The sequence below is a fragment of the Rhineura floridana genome, chromosome 4, assembly GCF_030035675.1.
Source record: "Rhineura floridana isolate rRhiFlo1 chromosome 4, rRhiFlo1.hap2, whole genome shotgun sequence".
Classification (NCBI taxonomy): domain Eukaryota; kingdom Metazoa; phylum Chordata; class Lepidosauria; order Squamata; family Rhineuridae; genus Rhineura; species Rhineura floridana.
This window is the reverse complement of record NC_084483.1, coordinates 148,920,807-148,948,405: the sequence shown is the minus strand read 5'-3', so window position 1 is coordinate 148,948,405 and position 27,599 is coordinate 148,920,807. Positions and strand designations below refer to the sequence as shown.

The 27,599-nt window shown below is 46.3% G+C and overlaps 1 protein-coding gene across 8 annotated transcripts in view; it reads right to left on the bottom strand.

The window, feature by feature from the left end:
* The window catches only part of BIRC6 (baculoviral IAP repeat containing 6), a 239,623-nt gene that overhangs the window by 114,421 nt on the left and 97,603 nt on the right, over positions 1 to 27,599 (bottom strand). For 7 of the 8 annotated variants that reach the window (XM_061624740.1, XM_061624742.1, XM_061624747.1 and 4 more), the window contains 4 exons: positions 11,970 to 12,097; positions 8,966 to 9,528; positions 8,093 to 8,268; positions 90 to 186 (listed from right to left, as the gene is read on the bottom strand). In XM_061624740.1, the coding sequence (XP_061480724.1) occupies positions 90 to 186; positions 8,093 to 8,268; positions 8,966 to 9,528; positions 11,970 to 12,097 (964 nt within the window). The remainder of the gene's footprint in view (positions 1 to 89; positions 187 to 8,092; positions 8,269 to 8,965; positions 9,529 to 11,969; positions 12,098 to 27,599) is intronic. The other variant, XM_061624745.1, reaches the window with a different exon arrangement.

Below are 27,599 nucleotides of genomic sequence, written 5' to 3'. Positions count from 1 at the left end.
AGAGAATGAAGATGCTGACGCACAGGGCTGTTTTTAATCTAAGTATTTTTTTAGACAGTATTCCCAGGAAATGGAAAAAGATTTCTTACCCATATCATGAAACGCTTTCAGTGCCTCGCTTGTATCTAGCACTCTTAAGATGAACCACAGTAGTGGCTCAGACAACTGGCAAGTAGCAAGAGAACCCTAGTGGGAATGCAAAGAATTACATAGTTTCAAAGTAAACATGATTATACTATTTTGATAATACATCATTTAGGCTGATCATTTGAAGTAATTTCTTTCTACAGTCTATTTGTTCATACTAAAAAGGAATAATGCATGCCATCTGCTGTTTATTTTTACAGATATTAAGCAACAGAAGATAGATCACCCAGTTCATAATGCCTAATCAATATTCTCGTGAGATGAAAAATTTATAACAAATTGGACCATTGGTCTCACCTGAAGGGTGATTTTCATAGGAGAATGCCATCATGCTGGATTATAGCTCGTCCTATCGTCCAAAGGCAAGAATGTTTCTGAAGTCAAGACTAGGGCATCAGGCCCCTCCCACTCTCCAGTTCATTCGCAGCGAGTCCAAAGAGATATATCTAAACATGCAGGAAAAAAGGCCAACGGGCCTAGCAGCAAGAACATAGCATAATAATAGTAACATTAATAATATCTGACTCTAACCTAGCGAAAACAGTAATAGAAGTCTTGACTTCACTAGAGGATTAAAATTTAATGTAATATAATATAATGACGAACTGTAATATATAAACCATCCCAAAAATTATGTAGTTATCCTCCAACTGGGAGGGTCATGATGGCATTCTCCTATGAAAATCACCCTTCAGGTGAGACCAATGGTCCATTTTCCATAGGAGGAATGCCATCATGCTGGATGTACCAAAGCAGCCCATAACCGGGAGGGACCACCCACATACTAGTCGTCATTAAGAACCTGTTGCAAAACTCGTCTGCCAAATGAGGCATAGGCAGAGGCATAACGATCTATTTTATAATGCCTTATGAACGAGTGTGGAGTAGACCAAACAGCAGCTCTACAAATATCGGCAACAGGAGCGTTAGTAGCAAAAGCAGCCGAAGTGGCTGCTGATCTAGTGGAATGAGCTGTTATACTAGGCGGAACTGGAATCTTAAGGGACTCATAGGCTAAGGTAATACATGCACGCAACCAGCGGGATAAGGTGGAATTAGCTACTTTATGCCCCATAGACCTTGGATGAAAGGATACAAAGAAAGACTCAGTCTGTCGTATATCCTGGGTCCTGGACAGGTAGGTCTTGAGAGCCCTCCGAACATCCAACGAATGCCAAGCCTTCTTGAGCGGATGAGTAGGATTCGGACAAAATGAAGGTAGAACAATGTCCTGGTTGCAATGGAAAACTGAATTGACCTTGGGACGGAATGAAGGATCAGTTTTCAGCACAACAGAATCCTTGTGAAAGACACAGAGGTGGCGAGCAGAAGACAATGCGCCCAGTTCCGAGACTCTTCTCGCCGATGTAATCGCAATCAGGAACAGGACCTTGAAAGACAACAGACGTAAAGGCACAGTCCTGAGTGGCTCAAACGGAGGACGTTGTAAGGCCTGTAGAACCTCTGACAAACTCCATGATGGAAAACGGTGAGCTACAGCCGGCGAGCGTAGAGCAGTGCCTCTAAGGAAGCGTTTGATAAACGGATGTGAGGCAATAGGGGCGTCAGTGGAAGATACTGAAAGAATGGACGACAGGGTGGACGCATGTCGATGTAATGTGTTGGGTCTAAGTCCCAACATTAGGCCCCTATGAAGATATAGCAGCACTTGTTGTACTGTAGCCTTGGAAGGATCGATGTGTTGAGACTGACACCACCTGGAGAATGCTACCCAAGTATGCTGATATATACGAGTGGTGGATGGTCTTCTCGAGGCCAAAATAATGTCAATAACAGCGTCTGACAGGCCGGCCGATCTCAAATGTTCCCGTTCAAATGCCACGCTGTTAGGTTGAGCCACTTGGGGTCCTGATGCCATACTGGGCCTTGTGGTAAGAGATCTGGCCTGACTGGGAGTGGCCAGGGATCCGTCACCGACAGTACCAGGAGATCCGAGAACCACGGTCGACGGGGCCAATATGGTGCTATCAGAACCAGCTGTGCCCTCTCGCGACGTACCTTCTGCAAGGTTTTGGCTAATAGTGGTATTGGAGGGAAGGCGTATAATAGTCCCTCCGGCCACGGCAATGACAGAGCATCCACCGCTTCCGCTGTCGTGTCCAGGTATCGAGCGAAGTACCTGGGTAGCTGGCAATTGCGACTGGAAGCAAAGAGGTCGACTGAGAAGGGGCCGAATCGACGCTGGAGAAGATGGAACACAGTCGGATGAAGTTTCCATTCTCCCGGAAAGACTTGTCTGCTGAGCCAGTCTGCTGTGAAATTCCAAATTCCTCTGAGATGTTCTGCTTTGAGGGATTGCAGATGTTGTTCTGCCCAGTCGAATATGATGGAAGCTAGGCTCTGTAGAGGTCTGGACCTGGTGCCTCCCTGTCTGTTTAAATGAGATTTGGCACACGTGTTGTCCGTTCGAATGAGGACATGGTCCAAGTGGAAGAGAGACTGAAAATGAAGCAGAGCTAAGTGGACAGCCTTTAGTTCCAGCCAGTTGATGTTTTGAGTTTGTTCTGCTGTGTTCCAAACTCCCTGAACGAACTGGGAGTTGCAGTGGGCTCCCCAACCAAGGAGACTGGCATCGGTGGTAATGACAGTCCGGTGGGGTTCTCTGAACGGAGTGCCTTGGGTGAGATGTTGTACCCTTGTCCACCAGCGGAAAGACAAGCGCAGTGTGGGACTCAGAGGGATTGCTCGATGGTTTGAGTTGGCAATGTCGTGTTGGAATGGCAACAGGGCCCACTGTAGCTGGCGCGTATGTGCCCGAGCCCATGGCACAATATGGATGGTGGATACCAACATTCCGAGAGCCCTGGCTAGAAGCATGACATCTGCAGAAGATTTGTGCATCAGAGACCTTGCGATGTCTGTGATAGCGGTGATGCAATCTGGGGACAGGAATACAGTCGCTTGCAGTGTGTCTAACATTGACCCTAGATGCTGCAGGCGTTGGGTTGGTTGTAGATGGCTTTTGTCGAAGTTGACTAGCCAGCCCTGGGCCTGTAAGATATGGAGCGTGAGTGTTAGATGACGATGAGTAAGCTCCCTAGACCTTGTGCGTATTAGGAGATCATCCAGATAGGGGTAGATATGGACCCCTTGAAGCCTGAGGTAAGCCACTAGGGTAAGTAGCACCTTGGTAAATACTCTCGGGGCAGATGAGAGTCCGAACGGCATTGCTCGATATTGGAAGTGCTGTGAGCCAAAGGCAAAACGAAGGAATTTCCTGTGGGCTGTGCAAATAGGGACATGGAGATACGCTTCCTTTAGGTCGATAGAGACAAGGAAGTCACCTTCTTGCAGGCTGTCTGTAATGGAGTGGAGGGATTCCATTTTGAACCTGCGATACTTTACGAAACGGTTAATGAACTTGAGGTTCAAAACCGCCCTCCATGAGAGATCGCGTTTGGGCACAGCAAATAGGAGGGAGTACACCCCTGCCGACTTCTCTGCATTGGGGACTGGCTCTATCGCCTCTATGTCCAAAAGGTGCTGTATCGCAGTCTGCATGATGCAGCGCCTGTCTAGTGCCCTGGGACAAGGGGAAGGATGAAAATTGTTTGGAGGTATTGCCCAAAACTCAATTGCATATCCATAACAAAAGAGGTCTCTGATCCATGGGACCTGAGTCAGAGGTAGCCAAAGTTCGGCAAATAGAATCAATCTGCCCCTAACTGGTATTGCCTTAGTATTGTCTGCGTTGGCGAGACCCTCCCCTGTATGAGGACGTTGAGTAGCCTCTGCGGCCCTGGTACTGACCTCTACTGGGGAAACGTCTATTCCAGCCTCCTCTGGTGGAGCGGAAGTCAAATGCTGGGAAGTCACGGCCTCGTCCCCCGGGCCGGGTTCCCCGAAAGGGCTGAGACGTGCGATATGAAGCAAAACGCCTAAAGGGTCTGCGCTCGACGTTTTTGATGGTGGCCAAGACAGGCTTTCGAGTGTCCTTAGGGTCAACAAGCACTGCCCTTAATGCCTCTTCCCCGAAAAGTAATGAGCCTGCATAAGGTGCTCGTGAAAGATTAACTCTGGCAGTAGAGTCAGCCTGCCAGTGACGAAGCCAGAGGGTCCGTCTGGCAACGATCTGAGCCACCAGGGCGCGTGCTGCTAGTTGATTCGCGTCCAAGGTGGCGTCGGCCACGAAAGCAGCTGTTTTACGCAGTTTTAGTAGCGATCTGCGCAGGGAGGCAGGATCTGGATTGTGGTCCTCGATGAGGTCGTCTAACCACATCATTGCTGCCCTGGTGAAAATAGAGGCAGATGTGGATGCACGCATGGAAAAGGCGATGGCCTCATGGGTCTTGCGTAAAGCAAAGTCCAGTCTCCGTTCAGTGGCATCCTTTAGATGAGAGTCCCCTTCCCTCGGCAAGAGGGACCTGGAAACTAAACTGGAAATAGGCTCGTCGATGTTAGGGACAGCCAGTCTGGTAGAAAAGTCCGGGGTCAAAGGATAAAGTCTGTCCGCAATGTTATTAAATCGGCGTGCCTGTAAGGGGTGGGACCATTCGTCCTTGGCCAGTTTAGCGATGGGGTCTGGGACAGGGAGGAAGTTTTCAGCTGGCGTAGGGGATTTCAAGACCCTGGCCCCTTTTAAAGCGGGAGTGGAAGCTGCAGTTGGAGTGGATTGAAGACCAAGGGCGTTCAAGACTCTGCGCGCCAGGGGCTGGTAATCTGAAGAGTCGAAGAGGCGATAGGAGGTTTCTGGCTCTGGTTCCGAATGGTCACTCCACTCGTCCGCTTGGTCTTGCAGCGCGAATGCGGACTCTGCATCAAAAGAGGTGTCATCAACGAACCTGCCCCTGGTAACGTCAAATGGATCTGGAGAACCTGATGGGTTTGTCTCACTGTGTAAACTTTGAACCCCGCTGTGTTGAGGGATAGCGGGAGGTTGTGAAGATGATTGACTCTGAGTAAAAAAGGACAGCAATGTTGTGTAATGAACTCGTGGGAAAGCTGTAGTCCCGGAGATGTAGATGGTTGCTCTTGGATAGGCTGTAGACGGCCCCACAGGTAGTGAAGAAGAGCAAGCTCTGGGTTGGCTGGACATTGGCTGTACAGGAAATCCAGGAAAGTCCTCCTCATCAGAGGAAGCCGCAGGAGAATGAAAGAGAGTAGTTAACTGTGCATGATTTGAGTCGTCTGGCACTGGAACAGAGACATAGCGGGGCCGCTTGATTGTGCTGTGGCTAAGATGTTTGGTTTTGGCAACCGCTTTAGAGTGCTTATGTTTGACCGCCTTAGGAGGTTTAGGCTTGGTCATCTGGTTTGTCACAGGCTGTTGTATCGGCTTGGTTGCCTGGGTTGTCTCTGGCTGTTCTGCCATCATATAGATAATAAGGGTAGCTGTACACGGCACACGACTGGGGCAGAATGCACAGACCCGGGCAGGCACAGTACACGGCACACGACTGGGGCAGAATGCACTGGCAGATGGCAAAGTACACTGCCACGATGGGGCAGAATGTACGCTATGAACAGTCTTAGAACATGCACAGTACACGGCACACGACTGGGGCAGAATGCACTGGCTGATGGTAGGTACACTGTCACGATGGGGCAGAATGTACACTTGGAGGAAAGGTGATATTGCACAACTTGCACAGTATAGTCCAAATAGCTTTGTATATTTTCAATAGTCTTGCGCACTAACAGGTGGCCTGGTGCACTGTTATGGCAGTATTAGTAAATTTGATGAAAAGTCACATGTGCACAGTAGTTGCAGTGATTGTAGAAAGCCACAGTAACCCAGTGGTTGCCAGGGTCAGCCTCAGAGATGGGGTTGGTAAAGGAACTTATGTAGAGGTAAAAATCCTATCTGCAGCACATAAACAGGGAGCAGATCACACATAGGGAGCTGACAAGAACCTGGGCTCTGCAAACCCCAACCCGTGAAGGAAAAAATCCCCTTTAGTAATACTAGTGGGTTCTCAAAAGGGACGGGAAAAAACGGCCACTAAAATGGCGCCCGTAAAAAGAGCGGGAAAATTCGAACAAAAATGACAGATACTTTGCCCAGCAACAACCGTTGTATGAAGAAATGAGCAAGGTGGGAAAAATTTTTAACTGTAAAAATGGAACCGCCCACGGTAGAAATACAGCCGCGGGACTAAGAAGGTAATCGCGGCTGAAAAAATTAGCCTGGAAAAAGACTTCGTGAAGGAGGCAGGACAGCTAGCGGACTTCCCGAAGCCGAAGAGAATCGGCCAACAGGCAAGCCGCAGCCGTGGGCTGAAGGGACTGACTCCGTGAGGAACCAAGCGCCGCAGATGATCGAGAGAGACAAGGCAGCCCAAACAAGAGAAGTCGCTAAAAAAGAGGAAGGCAAAGAGCCGCAGACATCGGCTCCTGACGGGCGAATGAAGCGCCGCCCGTAAAAATGAACGACGAAGGGAGCCGCAGCCGCAGGCTCCCGATCGTCAAGGCACAAGGGGAAATGGCAAAAGGACCGGAGAAAATAAAGTACGAAAGAAGCCGCAGCCGCGGGCTCCTAATCGTCAGGGCACAAAAGGAGGATCAGTAGAACAAAAAAGGGGGGGGCGGAGGCTGCCGCCGCAGCTCCTGGCCCCGCTGAGGAAAGAGACCGCAGCCGCGGTCTCTGTAGTTTGGGAGTAAAAAACACACCCCCGGGAAAACGAGAAATTGACAAGGAAATTGACACACAACACACAAACCGTGGTAAGGGATGAGACAAAGGGAAGGAACGAGACGAAACAACGTACACAAAACTCCACCCTCTATCACACAAAAACAAAAAACTTATCTAGTCACTAGCTAAAGATCTTGCAGGGACAAAAGGCAAGAATGAACTGGAGAGTGGGAGGGGCCTGACGCCCTAGTCTTGACTTCAGAAACATTCTTGCCTTTGGACGATAGGACGAGCTATAATCCAGCATGATGGCATTCCTCCTATGGAAAATAGTTGGCTAGCAACGCAGCAGGAGTAAAACAAACAAATCTGATTATATCTGTTTTAACCTTGCAAATAGCATTTAAAAAAAAATCTACTAGTGAAATAAAGTACCATAATAAAGCCAAGCAAGTCCAGAAACCAGTTAAATACTTTCACATTGAGCCAAGATTTAGGGAGTTCTCCATTTTTAATAGTGAGGATTAACAGAAATTCATAAAAACACAATCAGAAAAGACTGAAGCACCAATCACACCAGGTGTTCACCCAAACAACAACAACAAATATTATTATATGTACCACTTTTCAATTTCCCAAAGCAATTTTCAAAAATGTGCCATAAAAGAAACGATTATACAATTTTAAAGGAAAGTTAAGAGACATTTCAAAACATTACAAAAATTACTAAAACTAGCATGAGCTAACATGACCAACCCAAAAAAACCCACCCACAAACAAGCCATTAAAAAAATCAGTATATTTATCCATCTGGAGCTTCAGAGGAAGAGATCCAGAAAAATCAGCTTCTGAAGCTAACAGCAACTCCTGCCTTCAACTACTAGGAGGTGCTCAAGTTCTCACTTGTGTACTTCTTACATCTGGTGTGGGGAATGGCCCCCTCCCCAGATATTGCTGAACTACAACTCACACCAGCCCCAGCAAGCATGGTCAATGTCCAGGGATGACAGGAGTTGTAATTCAGCAATATCTGGAGAGCCCAAAGTCCCCTACACCTCTGTTATAAGCATAGGTGAATACACCGAGTCAGACCATTGGTCCATCTAGCTCAGTCTACAATGTCTGGCAGCAGCTCTCCAGGAGTTTAGACTGGTTTCTTCCAATCCTTCCTGAAGGTGTTGGGAATTGAACCTTTAACATGCAGAACATGTGCTCTATCACTGAGCGATGACTCTTTGAGTTGTGTATGTTTTTGGACAGCTGTACATGCACAGAACTTCCGTACGTCTTTGGCAGGGACAGGATCAGGCCCACTGAACTCAATTACAAAGTAATCTTCTGAACACTTACTTGTCTCCCCATATACCCACAGGCCATGTAGGTAAGAATTGGCTGAAGCATCACCTGCACTGTAGTGGCTTTTTTACTGAGTGTTGTTAGTATGGTAAACAATCCATCTCCAACTGATATGGCATCCAATCCACCATGAAAATTCTCATGTTTTGTAAGGTGTAAACCACTTGCACCTAGGAGCAATCAAATATATCCATATTAGCTTGAGGGCAATAAAGTGTTCCTTACTAAAAGTTTAAATTTTACCCCATTTAATCTGGGATGTCCTTCCAAATATTGCAAATAGAATACTGTAAAAATCTATCCTCTTGAACCTCTCTACTGACCAAGGTATGCACAAGCTATGAATAAAACAACCCCTTGAGAGAGTAAGATTAAAAAAGCAAAGAAAGCATTATTTGGCCTTATCAGGACATATATTTAGGGGTTGCAATTTTTTTAAAAAAATGAAGAGCCTGATTTTATAGCAGAAAAATTCAGAGGCTGATAGAAAGATGATACATGGGAAAATTGATGAGGTGAGTTTAACACTAGGAATTTTAGATCCATCACTGCTTTCTCATTTGCTAGCCTGCAAGCAAGAAAAAGGACCCAAGTATCTAATGCAGTGCACCTATCAAATACTAATTTAGGAAACAATATTTCATAGACTATTCTAAGTTATGTGAGAATATTGGAAATACGTCTTCAAATTAAAGCCTTGAAATTAAAAGCCTAGAGCCATTAGGCTCTACAAATACAAACAGATCTGGCCCTATAATATGTCAGCATGGGAACCTGCCTAAGAACTAACTGTATTGAAACTGCTTTAAGCTTTTTGGCAGACAAGCAGGATATAAATATAATTAAATTTACTATTACAATACCTACCGATTATCATCGCCATAGCACTGCTGTTACACTGGCCCAGAGCAGACAGAATCTGGCTCATAATCTGCTGGTTAGCTAAGACTAGGTCAGCCACATATGCTGTTGAGCCTTGAGTACTGCCACTGTTTCCGTTGCTATCTTTTCCACCTGAAACCTTTTCTTCATCAGAAACGCTGTCCGTAGTGCTGCTGGCCATCTGAGCCCGAGCGCTATATTCTCTGTTGCTTGAAAGCGGCAGCTGCACTAGAATATTGACCAGCTTGAGCAAATCGAACATGAGCTGATCCCTCGTCATCTCTCCACAGACTGCTTTGGCATCCCCTGGCCGGATGATATTAGCAAAAAGCCCTCCAAAACACGCTCTAGCACCCACTGAACTGTCAGACCCACTGCGAGACATCACTTTGTCAGCACACGTAATGTAATGGTGCACAAGAAATGTGATGGATTCAATCACAGCAGAAATGGTGCTCACTGAAACAACTTCAAAATTCTGCTCAAGGGTAAATTCCAGAAGCTTCACTTGTGCATCCAGAGGCCCCTGGCCAGTCTGGAAAGCACCCCTAGAAGTGAATGAAATTTAAATTAGAATTATTTTCACCCGTTAAAACTAATGGTTTACGCACACTGAAAATCTTCATGTAACAAAATACTACCCACTCTTCAAATTTGCTTTACTAATTTGTACTGATGCATTGTTTGATTACTTGCATTACTTCAGAACCTGTCTACAGATTAGAAGGCAGGGTAAAAGGTTTTAAGTAGATATACAAATATGACAGTTGCAACTCTTTATTCTGCCCTCTCTTTCTATAGCTAGTGTGGTGTAGTAGTTAGGAGTGTTGGATTAGGAATTGAGAAACTAGGATTCAAATCCTAACGTGGCCATGAAGCTCACTGGATGATCTTGGGCCAGTCATCACATTTAAGCCCAACTTACATCACAGGATTGTTGTGGGGATAAATGGGAGAGGGGAGAACTATGTATGCCACCTGGATCTCCTTGGAGGCAGGATGGGGTACAAATATAGTAATAACTAATATAATAATAAATAAAAAAGAGCTTGATTTTTACTGCCTGCAACAGCCCCAACAAGCAGCTGAGCAACTGAAAGGCTGCTCCTTCTGGCCAACACCTCCCAGTTTGCCCAAGCAACTTGCTATAGCATATTCTGCTCCCCCTGCTCCCACCCCCCAACGAAGAGGGAAAGCCTAGAATCATGGCTTTTATCAGCCACCTAAGGCAGAGCTAGGAAACTTCTAGCCTGTGGGCCCTCCAGGCTTCTCCATTTAGCATGTGAGGCAGTTTCGGGTAAGCCACCCCCACCTGCCCCACATCATACATGATGTCAGGTCTGGGGCAGATAAGGATGGAGTTTGACTGATTGGCAGCACCTACAAAACCTCCTTGCACAGCTTCAGTAGTGTCTGACAACCAGCTTGTTGTTAGGAGTTTACAAAGCATCGCACAAAACAGAGCTGGACTCCTATGCGTTGGCTGATACATAGGCAGGTCAATCCTGCTTGGTTTGGGAGCATGAGAGCAGCCTGCAGGGAACATCATTGTGCACCCAACTCCAGTGCTAAACAGGATGGAAACCTCTCCTAAAATGAAGGGTTTCTGCTTTTCTTCAATACAAAGCCCAGGGTGTTAAATCCTGCTCAGTTTGGCTGTGCTTTGAAGTCCCAAAGCCACCATACCCCGCTTTAACATACACAATGGGACCGGAGCGTGTATGTAAAGTGAAAATGTACTTAAAGTGAAGCAATTATCTATGCATGTACTGCACTGAAATCACCACTAGATGGCAGCGGCGTCATGCCATTAAGTGTCCGTAATTGCGAAGCACGCGTACGTTAAGTGGGGTATGGTGGCGTATGGAGCATGTACGTTATAGCAAGGCGATGTTAAGTGAAGCGACGTTAAGCAGGGTATGCCTGTACATTCAAGTGTTGAAAGGGCATGATGTTTCCATTCATGTAGTTTTCTTCTTCAATTTCCCTGCTTTATGTTGGGGAGCACAACCACCATGTTTCATTTGGTGTTTTCTTCTACTAGGTAATTCTATGTTTCTTTCATTCCTTAAACTCATAGTCTTGGTGTTACTATTGATTCTCTCTCCATCCAGTTATTAAATCTTGGCACTTTTCTCTCTGAAATGTCTCTAAAAACTGACTTTTCTATTTGATGCAACTAAATGTCGTTTGCCTTTTTATTGACTAATGTAACACCTTTATTTGCCTTCCCTCCTCTTTGCTTAGACCTTTTTTCTAACTTGCCTTTTTCAGTTGTCTAATCCATCTTGTTTGTCTTATAGCAATGATTTCTTTTTGGATCTTGCCACTGGCAGCTCCCTGTTTCAACTCAGGTTCTTAAAGCGTTTTCTTTCTCTTGCTCCTCCTTACCTGCTCTTCTCTCTACCCATACCCCTATGCATTCTTGCCACTACTTTTGGTATTATTATCCTCTAGAAACTTATTGTAGCCTCCATTCCAATTCTTGCTGCCTGTGTCTTGTGGCACTAGTAGTCTTTTCTTCCCAAAATGCACCTGGCTTGTTCCATTCCTTTATTTAGATAGCCAATAAAAACTTTTTTTCCAGTTGCATTTTCTAAACTCATACAGCTACATTCTCCCCTTACTCTTCCTTATTGGCTTGACTGACAGACTACAAACCCGAGTGTCTAGTCTTTTATGCACCATAGAGGACATCATAATCATCATCATCAAGCCTAACAGGTTTCAAAAGTGTATTTGGAAGCAAGATTAACTATTCTGGAGGCAGGGAATGGGGAAAGGCTTTTGTTTAAATGCATTGTTTGAAAAGTCTGCAAAAATGCTGAGTTTAATATTCTTATCTTCACTACTGTATTTTGAACATGGGTAATCAAATATGACAAATGCTGAAAACCAGAAAATAAGAAATTGTCTTACTTCTTTCTGTAAACTTAGATTTCAACTCGGCTATGAAACTTCAATAAAAGTATAATAATCAAAAGTTTACCTCTCAGTTGAAAGAATGTGTATTAATTTTAATAAAAATTCACTGAACATCTGAGGGCATGTTGAAGAAAGGTGCACTTGTAAACGAGTAAGAAACTCTTGCATAGCTTGGGTGGCTGTTGGGCCAACCTGGGAGGGGGAAAGATTTATATTTGTATTAAGCTTTGAAGAATGACATTTTCTGCAACAGTTCCTAAGCCCTTGCCACAGGATGGTTGAATGAGGAGTTTTACAAGCCCAATCATAAACAAAGTTGTTGAGAATGATAGTCCACACTTTTAATGGAGTGTGAGATCTGTTCAGGCACTCTATGTTCCACATGACTAACAGCATGAGGTACACAATCATTATGATTAAGATACAGACAGTGCCCAGAGAAAGGATCATTGGTCATACCCATAAAAAGGTGTTTTTCTTTGAGTGGAAATATGTTCTCAGGTGGGATATGAGCTCCCTCTAGCGCTGGAGGGCAGAAGTGTAGTTCTCATCTATTATTTATTTATTTATTTATTTATTTAAAGTATTTCTATCCCGTCCTTCTACCCTATAATAGGGCACTCAGGGTGGCTTACAATAAAATCGAGCACGTAAATAACAAAATTGTACACAATAAAAATCACAAAAACATTAAAATAAATTAAAATACATAAAATGCCATTAAAATGCATAAAATAATATATAGTCATATACACACACGTACACACATATATGCATATATAGGGAGTGGTACTGAAGGGACTACTGAGGTAAAAATTAACATAGAAGGCATAAAATCAGTGTCAGGCTCTACATTCAGTCCCTCCCAAAGGCTCTCCAGAACAAGATTGTTTTCAGAAGTCTCCGGAAATCCATCCTGGGATAAAACCCAAAGAAATGATGAAATTTTAAAAGGGGTAGGCCTAGAAGTAGGCATTGTGAGAGCAGGGGCACAGGATATCAATTCAGAAGAGCAAAATTACCACAGGCCAAACCACAAGTGCCAAAGACACTTGAAGAGAAACACTGCTTACAAGTGCCTTTAAGCTAATGCTAGGAGCCTCCGAACCAAGATGGGAGAACTGGAGTGCTTGGTCTTAGAGGAGAGCATTGATATAGTGAGCATAACGGAGACCTGGTGGAATGGAGAAAACCAGTGAGATACAGTTATCCCTGGATATAAACTATATCGGAAGGACGTATTGGTGGCGGAGTCGCTCTATATGTGAAAGAAGACATTGAATCCAGCAAGCTCGAAACCCCAAAAGAGGCAGACTCCTCCACAGAATCATTGTGGGTGGTGATACCATGCCCCAGGAGGGACTTAATACTGGGAACGATCTATCGTCCCCCTGATCAAAATGCTCAGGGAGACCTTGAGATGAGATATGAAATTGAGGAAGCATCCAAACTAGGAAATGTGGTAGTAATGGGTGACTTCAACTACCCAGACATAGACTGGCCACATATGTGTTCCAGTCATGACAAAGAAGCAAAATTTCTAGATATTCTAAATGACTATTCCCTAGACCAGTTGGTCATGGAACCGACCAGAGGGACGGCAACCCTGGACTTAATCCTCAGTGGGGACCGGGACCTGGTGCGAGATGTAAGTGTTGTTGAACCGATTGGGAGCAGTGACCACAGTGCTATTAAATTAAACATACATGTAACTGGCCAATTGCCAAGAAAATCCAACACGGTCACATTTGACTTCAAAAGAGGAAACTTCACAACAATGAGGGGATTGGTAAAAAGAAAGCTGAAAAACAAAGTCCAGAGGGTCACATCACTCGAAAATGCTTGGAAGTTGTTTAAAAACACTATATTAGAAGCTCAGCTGGAGTGCATACCGCAGATCAGAAAAGGTACCGCCAGGGCCAAGAAGATGCCAGCATGGTTAACGAGCAAAGTCAAGGAAGCTCTTAGAGGCAAAAAGTCTTCCTTCAGAAAATGGAAGTCTTGTCCGAATGAAGAGAATAAAAAAGAACACAAACTTTGGCAAAAGAAATGCAAGAAGACAATAAGGGATGCTAAAAAAGAATTTGAGGAGCACATTGCTAAGAACATAAAAACCAACAACAAAAAATTCTATAAATACATTCAAAGCAGGAGACCATCTAGGGAGACAATTGGACCCTTGGATGATAAGGGAGTCAAAGGTGTACTAAAGAACGATAAGGAGATTGCAGAGAAGCTAAATGAATTCTTTGCATCTGTCTTCACAGTGGAAGATATAGGGCAGATCCCTCAACCTGAACTAACATTTGCAGGAAGGGATTCTGAGGAACTGAGACAAATAGTGGTAACGAGAGAGGAAGTTCTAGGCTTAATGGACAATATAAAAACTGACAAATCACCGGGCCCGGATGGCATCCACCCGAGAGTTCTCAAAGAACTCAAAGGTGAAATTGCTGATCTGCTAACTAAAATATGTAACTTGTCCCTCGGGTCCTCCTCCATGCCTGAGGACTGGAAAGTGGCAAATGTAACACCAATCTTCAAAAAGGGATCCAGAGGGGATCCCGGAAATTACAGGCCAGTTAGCTTAACTTCTGTCCCTGGAAAACTGGTAGAAAGTATTATTAAAGCTAGATTAACTAAGCACATAGAAGAACAAGCCTTGCTGAAGCAGAGCCAGCATGGCTTCTGCAAGGGAAAATCCTGTCTCAGTAACCTACTAGAATTCTTTGAGAGTGTCAGCAAGCATATAGATAGAGGTGATCCAGTGGATATAGTGTACTTAGACTTTCAAAAAGCGTTTGACAAGGTACCTCACCAAAGACTTCTGAGGAAGCTTAGCAGTCATGGAATAAGAGGAGAGGTCCTCTTGTGGATAAGGAATTGGTTAAGAAGCAGAAAGCAGAGAGTAGGAATAAACGGACAGTTCTCCCAATGGAGGGCTGTAGAAAGTGGAGTCCCTCAAGGATCGGTATTGGGACCTGTACTTTTCAACTTGTTCATTAATGACCTAGAATTAGGAGTGAGCAGTGAAGTGGCCAAGTTTGCTGACGACACTAAATTGTTCAGGGTTGTTAAAACAAAAAGGGACTGCGAAGAGCTCCAAAAAGACCTCTCCAAACTGAGTGAATGGGTGAAAAATGGCAAATGCAATTCAATATAAACAAGTGTAAAATTATGCATATTGGAGCAAAAAATCTTAATTTCACATATACGCTCATGGGGTCTGAACTGGCGGTGACCGACCAGGAGAGACACCTCGGGGTTGTAGTGGACAGCATGATGAAAATGTCGACCCAGTGTGCGGCAGCTGTGAAAAAGGCAAATTCCATGCTAGCGATAATTAGGAAAGGTATTGAAAATAAAACAGACGATATCATAATGCCGTTGTATAAATCTATGGTGCGGCCGCATTTGGAATACTGTGTACAGTTCTGGTCGCCTCATCTCAAAAAGGATATTATAAAGTTGGAAAAGGTTCAGAAGAGGGTAACCAGAATGATCAAGGGGATGGAGCGACTCCCTTACGAGGAAAGGTCGCAGCATTTGGGGCTTTTTAGTTTAGAGAAAAGGCGGGTCAGAGGAGACATGATAGAAGTGTATAAAATTATGCATGGCATTGAGAAAGTGGATAGAGAAAAGTTCTTCTCCCTCTCTCATAATACTAGAACTCGTGGACATTCAAAGAAGCTGAATGTTGGAAGATTCAGGACAGACAAAAGGAAGTACTTCTTTACTCAGCGCATAGTTAAACTATGGAATTTGCTCCCACAAGATGCAGTAATGGCCACCAGCTTGGATGGCTTTAAAAGAAGATTAGACAAATCCATGGAGGACAGGGCTATCAATGGCTACTAGCCGTGATGGCTGTGCTCTGCCACCCTAGTCAGAGGCAGCATGCTTCTGAAAACCAGTTGCCGGAAGCCTCAGGAGGGGAGAGTGTTCTTGCACTCGGGTCCTGCTTGCGGGCTTCCCCCAGGCACCTGGTTGGCCACTGTGAGAACAGGATGCTGGACTAGATGGGCCACTGGCCTGATCCAGCAGGCTCTTCTTATGTTCTTATCAGGGAGGGAGCACAGCGGGCTTCTTGGGGTAGCCAGTTCCAACCAGTTTATGACTGTGGAAACTGCTTAAGACCATGCTCATTAGAAGAAAATGGGGAAACACAACAAAGAAGAACAACAACATTAAACAGGAAGAATAACAAACAAAAACCACATAAGCTATCTCTGGATGTGCAAAGCACTTTTAAGCAACCCATTTCGAATCATTCAAAATAGCCAAGCAGCCAGCAGTAGGGTGAGGCCCTAAGAAGAACTTTTCACTCAAAGAAAAAACCTTTTACAGGTAAGACAAATGGTCCTTTTTCCGAGTGAATACGTTCTCAGGTGGGACATGCCCAATCTGATCAAATTAGGGTGGGTCTTATCTGCCTAAAACCTCAGAAGCACACATCTTCTGAAAGTTGCCTCTGTAGAGGCGTATGTAACAAAATGGTAACATTTAGTAAACATGAGAGGACTAGACCAGGTCACAGCCCAGCAAGCCTTCTGTAGAGGCGCATTTAATGATAAAGCTGCTGAAGTTGCTGCAGACCTTGCAGAATGTGCCATCAACTTTGTTGGATGAGTAAGGTGTAAATACACATAAGCCAATGTAATACATGTCTTGATCTGACGAGACAGAGTAGAACTAAATATTTTTTCCCAAGAAGCTGGTGGAATGATACAAACAAGGAGTCAAATTAGAAATCTAAACTTTTAGAGCCTGACACATGTCCAGAGAGTCTCACGCTTTCTCAGAAGGATGTTTAGAAGGACAAAAGGAAAAACTCAATTCCTGCTGACAACTGGGACTGAATTTTAGGAACAGAAGTGGGGTCCGTGCAAAGGACCACTGCATCATGATGGAAAACAGAAAGATATTTTGCCAGTGATAAAGCTTGCAGCTCTGACACGCGATGAGCCAAAGTGATGGTGCAAAGACCAAGAACTTTAAAAGACAAGATCTGCAAAGACTTCTTTTTAAAGATTCAAAAGGTGGTTTCTGTAGAGCTGTGAGGACCTTATGGAGATCCCATGCTGGAAGCCAGTGTTGAACAGGAGGGCTAGCTAGCGAAGCTCCTCTCTGGAAATATCTCAAATAAGGATGAAGTGCCAGAGGTTTATCCAGTGACTTTGGGCTCATCCAGACGACTGCAAAATGTGTGACACACCCGCTATGTGTGTTCATTATTTTTCGGTCATCCAAATGACATCTCGCGCTGTTACGCATTTTCGCAGGTTAAATCCGCTCCTTGCAATACCGGCAAAAATGTGATTTGCTGTTGGGAATCATCCGCTGTGCCTTCAGGAGGTAGGATGCAATACCACGGACTTTACAGCTGATGGGTGGTTCTTGGGTGTTTCCCCTTGCCCCTTCTCCTCATTCCAGCCAATCACGTATCTGCACTTTTGCTCATGTGCGAGAATAAGCCCGGGAAAATTGAACCAATCATCGCAATGGTGGGGTGTTTGGGGGGGGGGTCTGCAACTACTGTGCAGATGCATTTTATTTTTTGCCAGCCTGCAAACTGGGTGGCCACTCTGGGTGAGATCTGCAATGCACAGCAAGCGAGAAAGGGGCTGCTGGTCGGTTTCACGCCTGCCTCTGGAAAGCTTTATCAATTTCATTCTACTGGCTGGGGTTTTTTTTCAAATCATTTCGCTGCAGGAAGGAAAGGGAGAAGGAGGGGTGTGTGACACCTTTCTTGCTGTTTTGGAGACATAAGTGCAATTGCCAGCATGTGTATCTCCTTAGAGACTGGAGAACCATAGAGAATGAAATTGACAAAGCTTTCCCGAGGCAGGCATGAAACCGACCAGCAGCCCCTTTCTTGTTTGTATTTGCCATATTACGCTTAAACAAAAGTATGCTTTTCTGCCTTTAATGATATTTAAGGAGATACACATGCTGGCAATTGCACTTATTTCTCCAAAAAAGCAAGAAACATGTCACCCCCCCTCCTTCTCCCTTTCCTTCCCATGACAAAACAATTTGAAGCAAAAACCCCAGCCAGTAGAATGAAATTGACAAAGCTTTCTGGAGGCAGGCTGAAACCGACCATCCCCCTCCTTCTCCCTTTCCTTCCGCAGCGAGAACTCCTTTACAGCCATATTGTGCTTCGTTGCAAAGGGGGAGAGGAGCATACTTTATTTTTTTGGTGACCAATTGGTTGATAGGGGGAGGTTTTAGAGGCGAAGCTTGGAAAAAGTGAAAAGAATGTAGGGGTCTTACCGCTGTGTGTGCAAAAAAGCATTTTTTTTTAATTGGGAAAGAGCAAACTAAAAAGCAAAGTGAGGACTATCAGATGACAAACCAAATATGGAAACCGTGGATTATCCCGCTCCGTTTGGATAAGCCCTTTGACAAGACTGAAGATAAGGCCAAAGCGTGGTGTCTTAAAGTGTTTGGCTTCAAACCCATCTTCAGGCCCACCTGCAAGAATGACAGAGGCTCCTTGATCCCAGCTTTGTGAGGACAAGTCTTATGCTTCAAACACCACCAGCTGAAGGCTGACCAGGTAGACTGGTACATGTAGATGACCATTGGGGAGTCAAGATGGTTTCCACTACGTCTGAGGACAGATCTGACTTCAGGCATCATCTCCGTTCAACTTCCACACACAGATTGAACCATTCTGGATCTGGATGTTGTATATGCCCTTATGTCAGCATATCTGGTTGCACTGGGATGTGCCACAGATGAGATACTGTAAGATTCATTACTTCTCAAAAGCACAGCTTTCTTGGGCAGAATGGTGCCACCAAGAGGACCAGAGCTCTTTCTTCTCTTACCTTCTTGAGCACCTAAGACAGAAGAGGAGGAGAAAAAGCATGCAGCAGACCTTTCAGCCATGGAGATTGAAGATCATAATTGCCTCTGTTTCCAAAGAATAGTACTCAGAAGAATCTGCGCATTTGATGGTTGAACATTGACACAGGGGTCCACCTGCACCCAGCTGAACTGCTATTTGATTTGGGAAAACACTTCTGGAGCCAACTTCCACTCCCCAGGAGAAAGAGCCTTGAAGATCAGAGACTGGGTCCCCTTGACAAATCATGTGAGACTTTAGCCATGACATTATGCATGCATAAAAGCACATGATAAGGGAGGCAACTGCAGAGAAATGATGAATGGCAAGGCAAGCAGTCTGAAGTTCAAGTAAACTGATAGTGTGACAAGCTTCCACTAGAGTCTCCAGTCTCTGCAGTACATGACCACAACAGTGAGCCCCCCAAGCTCAAGAAGCTGGCATCTGATGCGATCAAAGTTTTCTGAGGCTATTTAGTGGCACTCCCTTTTCCAAATTCTTGGATTGAATGCACTATTGAAGATATTACTGCCGCTGACAAAGGCACTTGTAAATTTCACCTGTTGATAATGAAAGCCTGAAACAGAAGGAGAACCCACTGGAGGGGTCAAGAGTAGTGCTGGGCACATGGCATAACTTGAACTGTGGACACAGTAGATGAGCCAACTGCATCATGTCCACTAAATGAGACCTGAGAGTAGTCCTCACCATGAATCTGATCTTGAATTGTTTCTCTGGAGCCAAGGGATGCTGGCATTCTCTGTATCCAACAATGTCCCTGAGCACTAAATCTGTCCACAAGTCCTGACTGGACAAAACCTTCCCCCTACCCATCAGAAAGGGCTTCCTCATCTTTATTGGCTTGTTGAAAAGAAAGGAAAAACAGTCAAACTCCCTATGGTGGCCTGTCTTTTTACTGACTCTTCTGTTGTTAGCTAAAACAGATTCACCATTAGGGATAATTGGGATAGACTGGAGGGTGGCAGAGCCAACAGACTCATATCTAGAATGGACTCCTTCAGTCACCTTCAAATTAATGGGAACCTGAATGCTTATGGAAATTGACCCCAAAATAGAAGACCAGATGCCACCGGGCTGGAAAAATGTGTTGCTTAAGAGAAGCCTTAAAACCTTTTGCTTTCAAAAGTTTTGTCCCTGGCTAGAGTCTTCCTCATAGGTGCTGCAGCACCAGTCTGGAGCTAATAGGGTATGCCTCAAACAGAAAACAAGACCGCCCTGTTTAGGCTTATGGCTAGCAAACTCACAAGTAGAGGTTTAATGAGCCACCTGTTTAAATGGCTATGGTGGTTATTTGAGCAGCAGTTTGAAATGCACACAGCTGCTACAGCAATGGCCTGGAGCTCTGGCGCAAGACAAACAATAGATAAAAGCCTACAGTTAAACCCAACAAGCAGCTAAGAGTTGAAGGGATTAAATAGATTGTTGGACACCCAGGGACTTTAAACAGGATTAAAATGTCCTCTTTAAAAATCTACATTTTGCAAATGATTCTTGAAAGGAGCTTTTTCTTCATGTTTTTTTAAATCTTCCCTCGACAGTGTGTTTGCTCATTGAGCTCTTTAGTGCTTCACCTTGAAGTTGCTTGTTATCTTTCACCTTGTTTAGAGGCTATTTGAAACCATTTGTTTATCTTTAGGCTTGTTTAAAGGTTGTTTTCCCTCAGTTTGCATTTTCCATATGAGTACGGTCCTCACAGCGGGTAATGGCTCCACCTATCGTGCAAAGGCAAGAATGTCTTTGAAGTCAAGACTAGGGGCGTCAGGCCCCTCCCACTCTCCAGTTCATTCTTGCCTTCGTACGAACGAGATTGAGGTCCTATAGCGTAGCTAAGTTTTTTCGTCTTCGTTGTGTATTTGTCTGACAGGGTGCGGAGGTAGAGTACTAGTGTGTTTCCCAAGTCCCTCCCTTCCCCTGTCTTTATTTTCACTGCTTTTTTCAGTTCATTTTATTTCTCGGGCAGTTTATTTTCCCCATTGATTGTCTGACGGCTCCTAGAGCAACCGCGGCTGCGGGTCTCTACGGCTTTGGCCGTTCCCGAGTTTTTCTTCCCGAGCTCCGTCACAGTCTTGGGAGCTCGCGACTCTCCCGGAGCGGCTTTTCTGGGCTAGGCTGCCTCGAGCCGCGTCCTGTGGCGTCGTTGGAGAGACCGCGGCTGTGGTTCTCTCTCAGGCAGGAGCTTGCGGCTGCCTGCCTTTCCTCGCCACCCGATTTTAGCCGCGTCATTGGAGAGACTGCGGCTGCGGTTCTCTCTCAGGCGGGAGCTTGCGGCTGCGGCTCCCTGCCTTTCCTCGCCACCCAATTTTAATATTGCCGCCCACGAGAGCCTGCGGCTGCGGCGCTCTCGTTAGAGTGATTTTTCCTAAGCCGCACGCCGCGGCTTTAATTCCGCCGCAGAGAGCTCTGCAGTCGGCTACGACAGCTGCCTGTCCCTGCTGATTTATCCTTCTCAGTTTTCTCCTGGCAATCCCTTCTGGGATTTTTGTTTTTTCAGAGCCGCTAGTGTGGCTATCGGCCCCGCGGCTGCTCCTGCGAGCCTGTGCTGGGCAGTCTCTCCCCAGTTCAACAGCATACAGCCGCCTTTGCCCCTTCTTCTCCGTCATTTTTTGACTTAATTTTCCCGCTCTTTTTACGGGCGCCATTTTGATTGCTCCCGTTTTTTCCCGCCCTTTTTGTTATCCCTGTATGTGTGTTGTAGACAGGCTCCTTACACACAAATCCATAACTATTTTGCCTTTTCCACTGTGACTGTATTATTAAGGCTGTGGCTGTGACGGTATCATTAAGGCTGTGGTCCTAATCTCAATTGATGACCTGAACAGCAATAGTGCATCCTGCCCCCTCTGTGGCCGTGTACTAAACCTGGATTACACACTGTACATTCTGCCCCATCTGTGGCCGTGTACCAAGCTTGAATTCCAGCATACAGCGTTATATTGACGCCAACATAGTGCATCATGCCCCCTCTGTGGCCGTGTACTCAGTCTGAAATATATACTGTACATCCTGCCCCCTCTGTGGCCGTGTACCAAGCCTGAAACCCAGCCTACATTATACTAACGCTGATACCATAGTGCATCCTGCCCCCTCCGTGGCCGTGTACTTAGCCATCTGACAGTGTATCCTACCCCCTCTGTGGTCGTACACTGTCCCCGTTCGGGTCTCTACATTCTGCCCCCGCTGTGGCGTGTACTGTTGATCCTCTACCAAGCCGCCTGAACTGTGCATTCTGCCCCTACATGGCAGTGTACAAGACTGTTGATACATACAAGGCTGTGAATACTATACAAGCGGCTTGACTTTTACCCCACATAAGAGCTGTCTTAACTGTTAACTCTATACATTCTGCCCCATCGTGGCAGTGTACTTAGCCATCTGCCAGTGCATTCTGCCCCAGTCGTGTGCCGGGTACTGAGCTCCTTCGGGTCTGTACATTCTGCCCCAGTCGTGTACCGTGTACAGCTACCCTAATATTTTTATGATGGCAGAACAGCTGGAAACAACCCAGGCGCCCATGCCAAAACATCATACGGAGACAAGCCAGGCGACCAAGCCTAAACCACTAAGGCGGTCAAACATAAGCATACGAAAGCGGTTGCCAAAACAAATCACCTCTCTGGCTATAGCACTGCCAAACGGCCTCGCTATGTCTCTGTTCCGACTCCTCAGGGGTCAACCCCTGCACAGCTAACTACCCTTTTTCGGTCTCCTGCTGCCTCCTCTGACGAGGAGGACTTTCCAGGTTTCCTGAGCAGCCAACTGTCATCCCACCAGGGGCTTACTCTTCTACCCTACCCGTGGGGCTGCCCATTCCGCCTGCCCAAGAGCAACCATCCACAGTTCCAGCCCTGCAACTATCCCAGGAGTTTATCTCACAACTCCAAGGCATACTCTCGTCTTTCACTCAGAGACAGCCACCCTCACAACTTCCTGCTATCCCTCATCGCGCTGCAGACGAAGGAGATGATTGAAGTGACCATTCTGAGCATGAGCAGGACACATCCTATCGCTTCTTCGACGCCTCAGACTACCAGCCTCTGGCGCGCAGAGTGTTGAACACCCTTGGCCTTCAATCCACTCCAACTAGAATGGGCTCACCTCCTACAAGCACACCGCTTTAATAACATTGCGGGCAGACTTTATGCTTTGGACCCGGACTTTGTTACCAAACTGGACGTCCCTGGCAAAGACGAGCCTATTTCTAGCTTAGTTTCCAGATCCCTCTTGCCAAAGGAAGGAGAATCTCATTTGAAGGATGCTACTGAGCAGAGACTGGACTTTGCACTACGCAAAACCCATGAGGCCACCGCCTTTTCTATGCGTGCATCAACCTCAGCTTCTATCTTCGCCAGGGCAGCGATGATGTGGTTGGATGACCTCATCGAGGATCCCAATCCAGATCCTTTTTCAATGTGCAGATCGCTTATAAAATTCCACAAAACAGCTGCCTTCGTGGCCGATGCCACCTTGGATGCGAATCAACTAGCAGCACGCACAAGGGCATCTCAAGTCATGGCCCGACGGACCCTCTGGCTTCGTCACTGGCAGGCCGAACCTACGGCCAGAGTTAATCTCTCATGGGTACCTTATGCCGGGTCATTACCTTTTGGCGAGGAAGCACTAAAAGCGGTGCCTGTTGACCCTAAGGACACTCGAAATCCCGTCTTGGCCACTGTCAAAAACAGGGAGCACAGACTTTTTAGGCGTTTCGCTTCATACCGCATGTCTCAGCCCTTTCAGGAACGCGGCCTGGGGGACGAGACCATGAGTTCCCTACATATGATTTCCACTCCTCCAGAGGAGGCTGGAATAGACGCTTCCAGGGTAGAGGCCCATGGTTGGCTAGTCAACTTCGACAAAAGCCATCTACAACCAACGCAACGTCTACAGCATCTAGGTGTAATGTTGGACACCCTGCAAGCAAAGGTGTCCCTATCATCAAATCACATAACTGCTATTACAGACATCGCAAGAGCTCTGATGCACAAATCCTTCACAGACGTCATGCTCCTAGCCAGGGCGCTTGGAATGCTCATCTCTACTATCCAAATTGTGCCATGGGCTCGAGCTCATACTCGCCACCTCCAGTGGGCCTCGAGCTCATACTCGCCACCTCCAGTGGGCCTTGCTACTGTCCCAACACGATATTGCCAGCTCAAACCACCGAGCAATCCCCTTAAACTCAGCTCTCCGCCTTTCATTCCGCTGGTGGACGAGGGTCCAACATCTTTCCAAGGGCATTCCTTTCAGAGACCCCCGCAGGACTGTTCCTCACCATAGATACCAGCCTCATCGGCTGGGGAGCCCACTGCAACTCCCAGTATGTTCAGGGGGTCTGGTCCTCGGCAGAGCAGACTCAGAGCATCAATTGGCTGGAGCTAAAGGCTGACCACTTGGCTCTACTTCATTTTCAGTCTCTGTTTCCTTTAGCCCATGTCCTCATTCGAACGGACAACACATGTGTAAAATCACATTTGAACAGACAGGGGGGCACCAGGTCCCGTCCTCTGCAGGACCTAGCTCTCCTCATCTTCGGCTGGACAGAACAACATCTGCAATCCCTGAAAGCAGAACACCTCGGAGGGATCTGGAATATGACTGCAGACTGGCTCAGCAGACAACAGTTCTTTCTGGGAGAATGGAAACTTCATCCAACCGTTTTCCATCGTCTCCAGTGTTGGTTCGGCAACTTTGCCATCGACCTGTTTGCTTCCAGCCGCAATTGCCAGCTTCCCAGGTATTTGGCCCGATACCTAGACACAACAGCGGAAGCAGTAAATGCTCTGTCAATATCGTGGCCAGACGGTCTTTTGTACGCCTTTCCTCCAATACCATTGTTAGCCAAAACCTTGAGGAAGGCGTGGAATGAGAGGGCACAACTGGTTCTGATAGCACCATATTGGCCACGTCGACCGTGGTTTTCGGATCTTCTTGCAATGTCAGTGACGGATCCTTGGACACTTCCAGTCAGGCCAGGGCCCAGTGTGGCATTAGGACCCCACTTGGCTCAATCTAACAGCGTGGTTTTTCAACGGGGACATTTGAGGTCGGCTGGCTTGTCTGACGCTGTTATTGATATTACCTTGGCCTCAAGAAGACCATCTACCACTCAGATTTATCAACATACTTGGGTGGCTTTCTCCAAGTGGTGCCAGTCCCACCATCACGATCCATCCCAGGCCATCATGCAGCAGGTGCTACAATTTCTCCATAACGGATTCATGATGGGACTTAGACCCAACACCTTATGTCAACACGCCTCGACTTTGTCGTCTATTCTATCAGTTTCTTCGTCTGGTGCGACTATTGCCTCACATCCGTTCATCAAACGTTTTTAAAGGGGAGTCGCCCTACGATCTCCGGCTGTTGTCCATCGGTTTCCCTCATGGAGTTTGCCGAAGGTTCTGCAGGCGTTGCAACATCCTCCATTTGAACCCATCAGGACTGTGCCTCTATGTATGCTGTCCTTCAAGGTCTTGTTCCTGATCGCAATCACATCTGCCAGACGAGTTTCGGAGTTGTACCATTGGTCTCACCTGAAAGGTGATTTTCATAGGAATGGGCCATCACTGTGGGAAATAGTTCCACCTATCGTGCGAAGGCAAGAATGTTTTTGAAGTCAAGACTAGGGACGTCATGCCCCTCCCACTCTCCAGTTCATTCGTAGCGAGTCTGAAAGAGATATCTAAAAATACAAGAACAAGGCCAACAGGCCCGCCAGGAAAATAACATAATAGTCACATGCATAACAACATGACTCTAACATAACTACATAACATAACAGAACTAAAAGTCTTGACTTCATTCTTACAATTAAATATAATATGGAAAACAATAACATGTAACCCATTGATAAAATCACTAGTCATCCTCCAACTGGGAGGGTCGTGATGGCCCATTCCTATGAAAATCACCTTTCAGGTGAGACCAATGGTACATTTTCCATAGGAAGTGGGCCATCACTGTGGGATGTACCAAAGCAACCCATATAGGGAGGGACCACCCACATGTTAATCCTCATTAAGAACCTGTTGCAACACTCGTCTGCCAAAAGATGCATCAGCAGAGGCATAACAATCAATTTTATAATGCCTTATAAACGAGTGTGGGGAAGACCAGACTGCGGCCCTACAAATATCAGCAACAGGAGCATTAGTGGCAAAAGCAGCCGAGGTGGCAGCTGACCTGGTAGAATGAGCCGTTATACTAGCTGGAACTGACAGCTTCAGGGACTCATATGCTAAAGTAATGCATGCCCTTAACCAACGGGATAAGGTAGGATTGGATACTTTATGCCCCATAGACCTTGGATGAAAGGATACAAACAGAGACTCCGTTCGTCGAATCTCTTGGGTCCTAGACAGGTAGGTCTTGAGAGCCCTCCGGACATCTAACGAATGCCAAGCCTTTTCAAGAGGATGGGTAGGATCCGGGCAAAAGGAAGGCAACACAATGTCCTGGTTGCAATGAAAAACTGAATCGACCTTGGGACGAAAGGAAGGGTCAGTCTTCAGCACAACAGAGTCCTTATGGAAGATGCAGAGGTGTCTAGCAGAAGACAATGCGCCCAACTCCGAAACGCGCCTGGCAGATGTGATTGCAATCAGAAACAGGACCTTGAAGGACAGTATGCGTAGGGGCACAGTCCTGATGGGTTCAAACGGAGGGCGTTGCAAAGCCTGCAGGACTTTCGGCAAACTCCATGAGGGGAACCGATGGACAACAGCCGGAGAGCGTAGGGCGACTCCCTTCAAAAAACGTTTGATGAACGGATGTGAGGAAATATGATCTCCAGGAGAAGAAACTGAGAGAATAGATGACAGAGTAGACGCATGTCGATGTAGAGTGTTGGGTCGAAGTCCCATCATAAAGCCACTATGGAGAAATTGGAGCACGTGGTGCACATTGGCCTGGGATGGATCGTGGTGGTGGGACTGACACCACTTAGAGAAAGCCACCCAGGTATGTTGATAAATTCGAGTGGTAGATGGTCTTCTCGAGGCCAAAATAATATCAATCACAGCGTCAGACAGTCCAGCTGACCTCAAGTGTCTCCGTTCAAACGCCACGCTGTTAGATTGAGCCAAGTAGGGTCTTGGTGCAGTACTGGACCCTGGGATAGGAGGTCTGGCGTTACTGGAAGTGTCCAAGGATCCGTCATTGACATTGCCAGAAGATCTGAGAACCACGGTCGGCGTGGCCAAAATGGTGCTATCAGAACCAGCTGTGCCCTTTCGGTTCGCGCCTTCCTCAAGGTTTTGGCTAACAATGGTATGGGAGGAAAGGCATACAATAGACCGTCTGGCCACGGTGTTGTCAGAGCATCCACTGCTTCTGCTGTTGAGTCCAGGTATCGGGCAAAGTACCTTGGAAGCTGGCAATTGTGACTGGAAGCAAACAGGTCGACTGAGAGGGCGCCGAACCGACACTGGAGACGATGGAAAATGACTGGATGAAGTTTCCATTCTCCCGGGAAGACCTGTTGTCTGCTGAGCCAGTCTGCTGTCACATTCCAAATCCCTCTGAGGTGCTCTGCTTTCAGGGATTGTAGATGTTGTTCTGCCCAGACAAAGATGAGGGAGGCTAAGTCCTGCAGAGGACGAGACCTGGTGCCCCCCTGTCTGTTCAAATGTGATTTTACACACGTGTTGTCTGTTCGAATGAGCACATGATGCAAAGGGAACAGAGACTGAAAATGACATAGAGCCAAGTGGACAGCCTTTAGTTCCAGCCAGTTGATGCTTCGAGATTGCTCTGCGTTGGTCCAAACCCCCTGAACGTACTGGGAGTTGCAGTGGGCTCCCCAACCTATGAGGCTGGCGT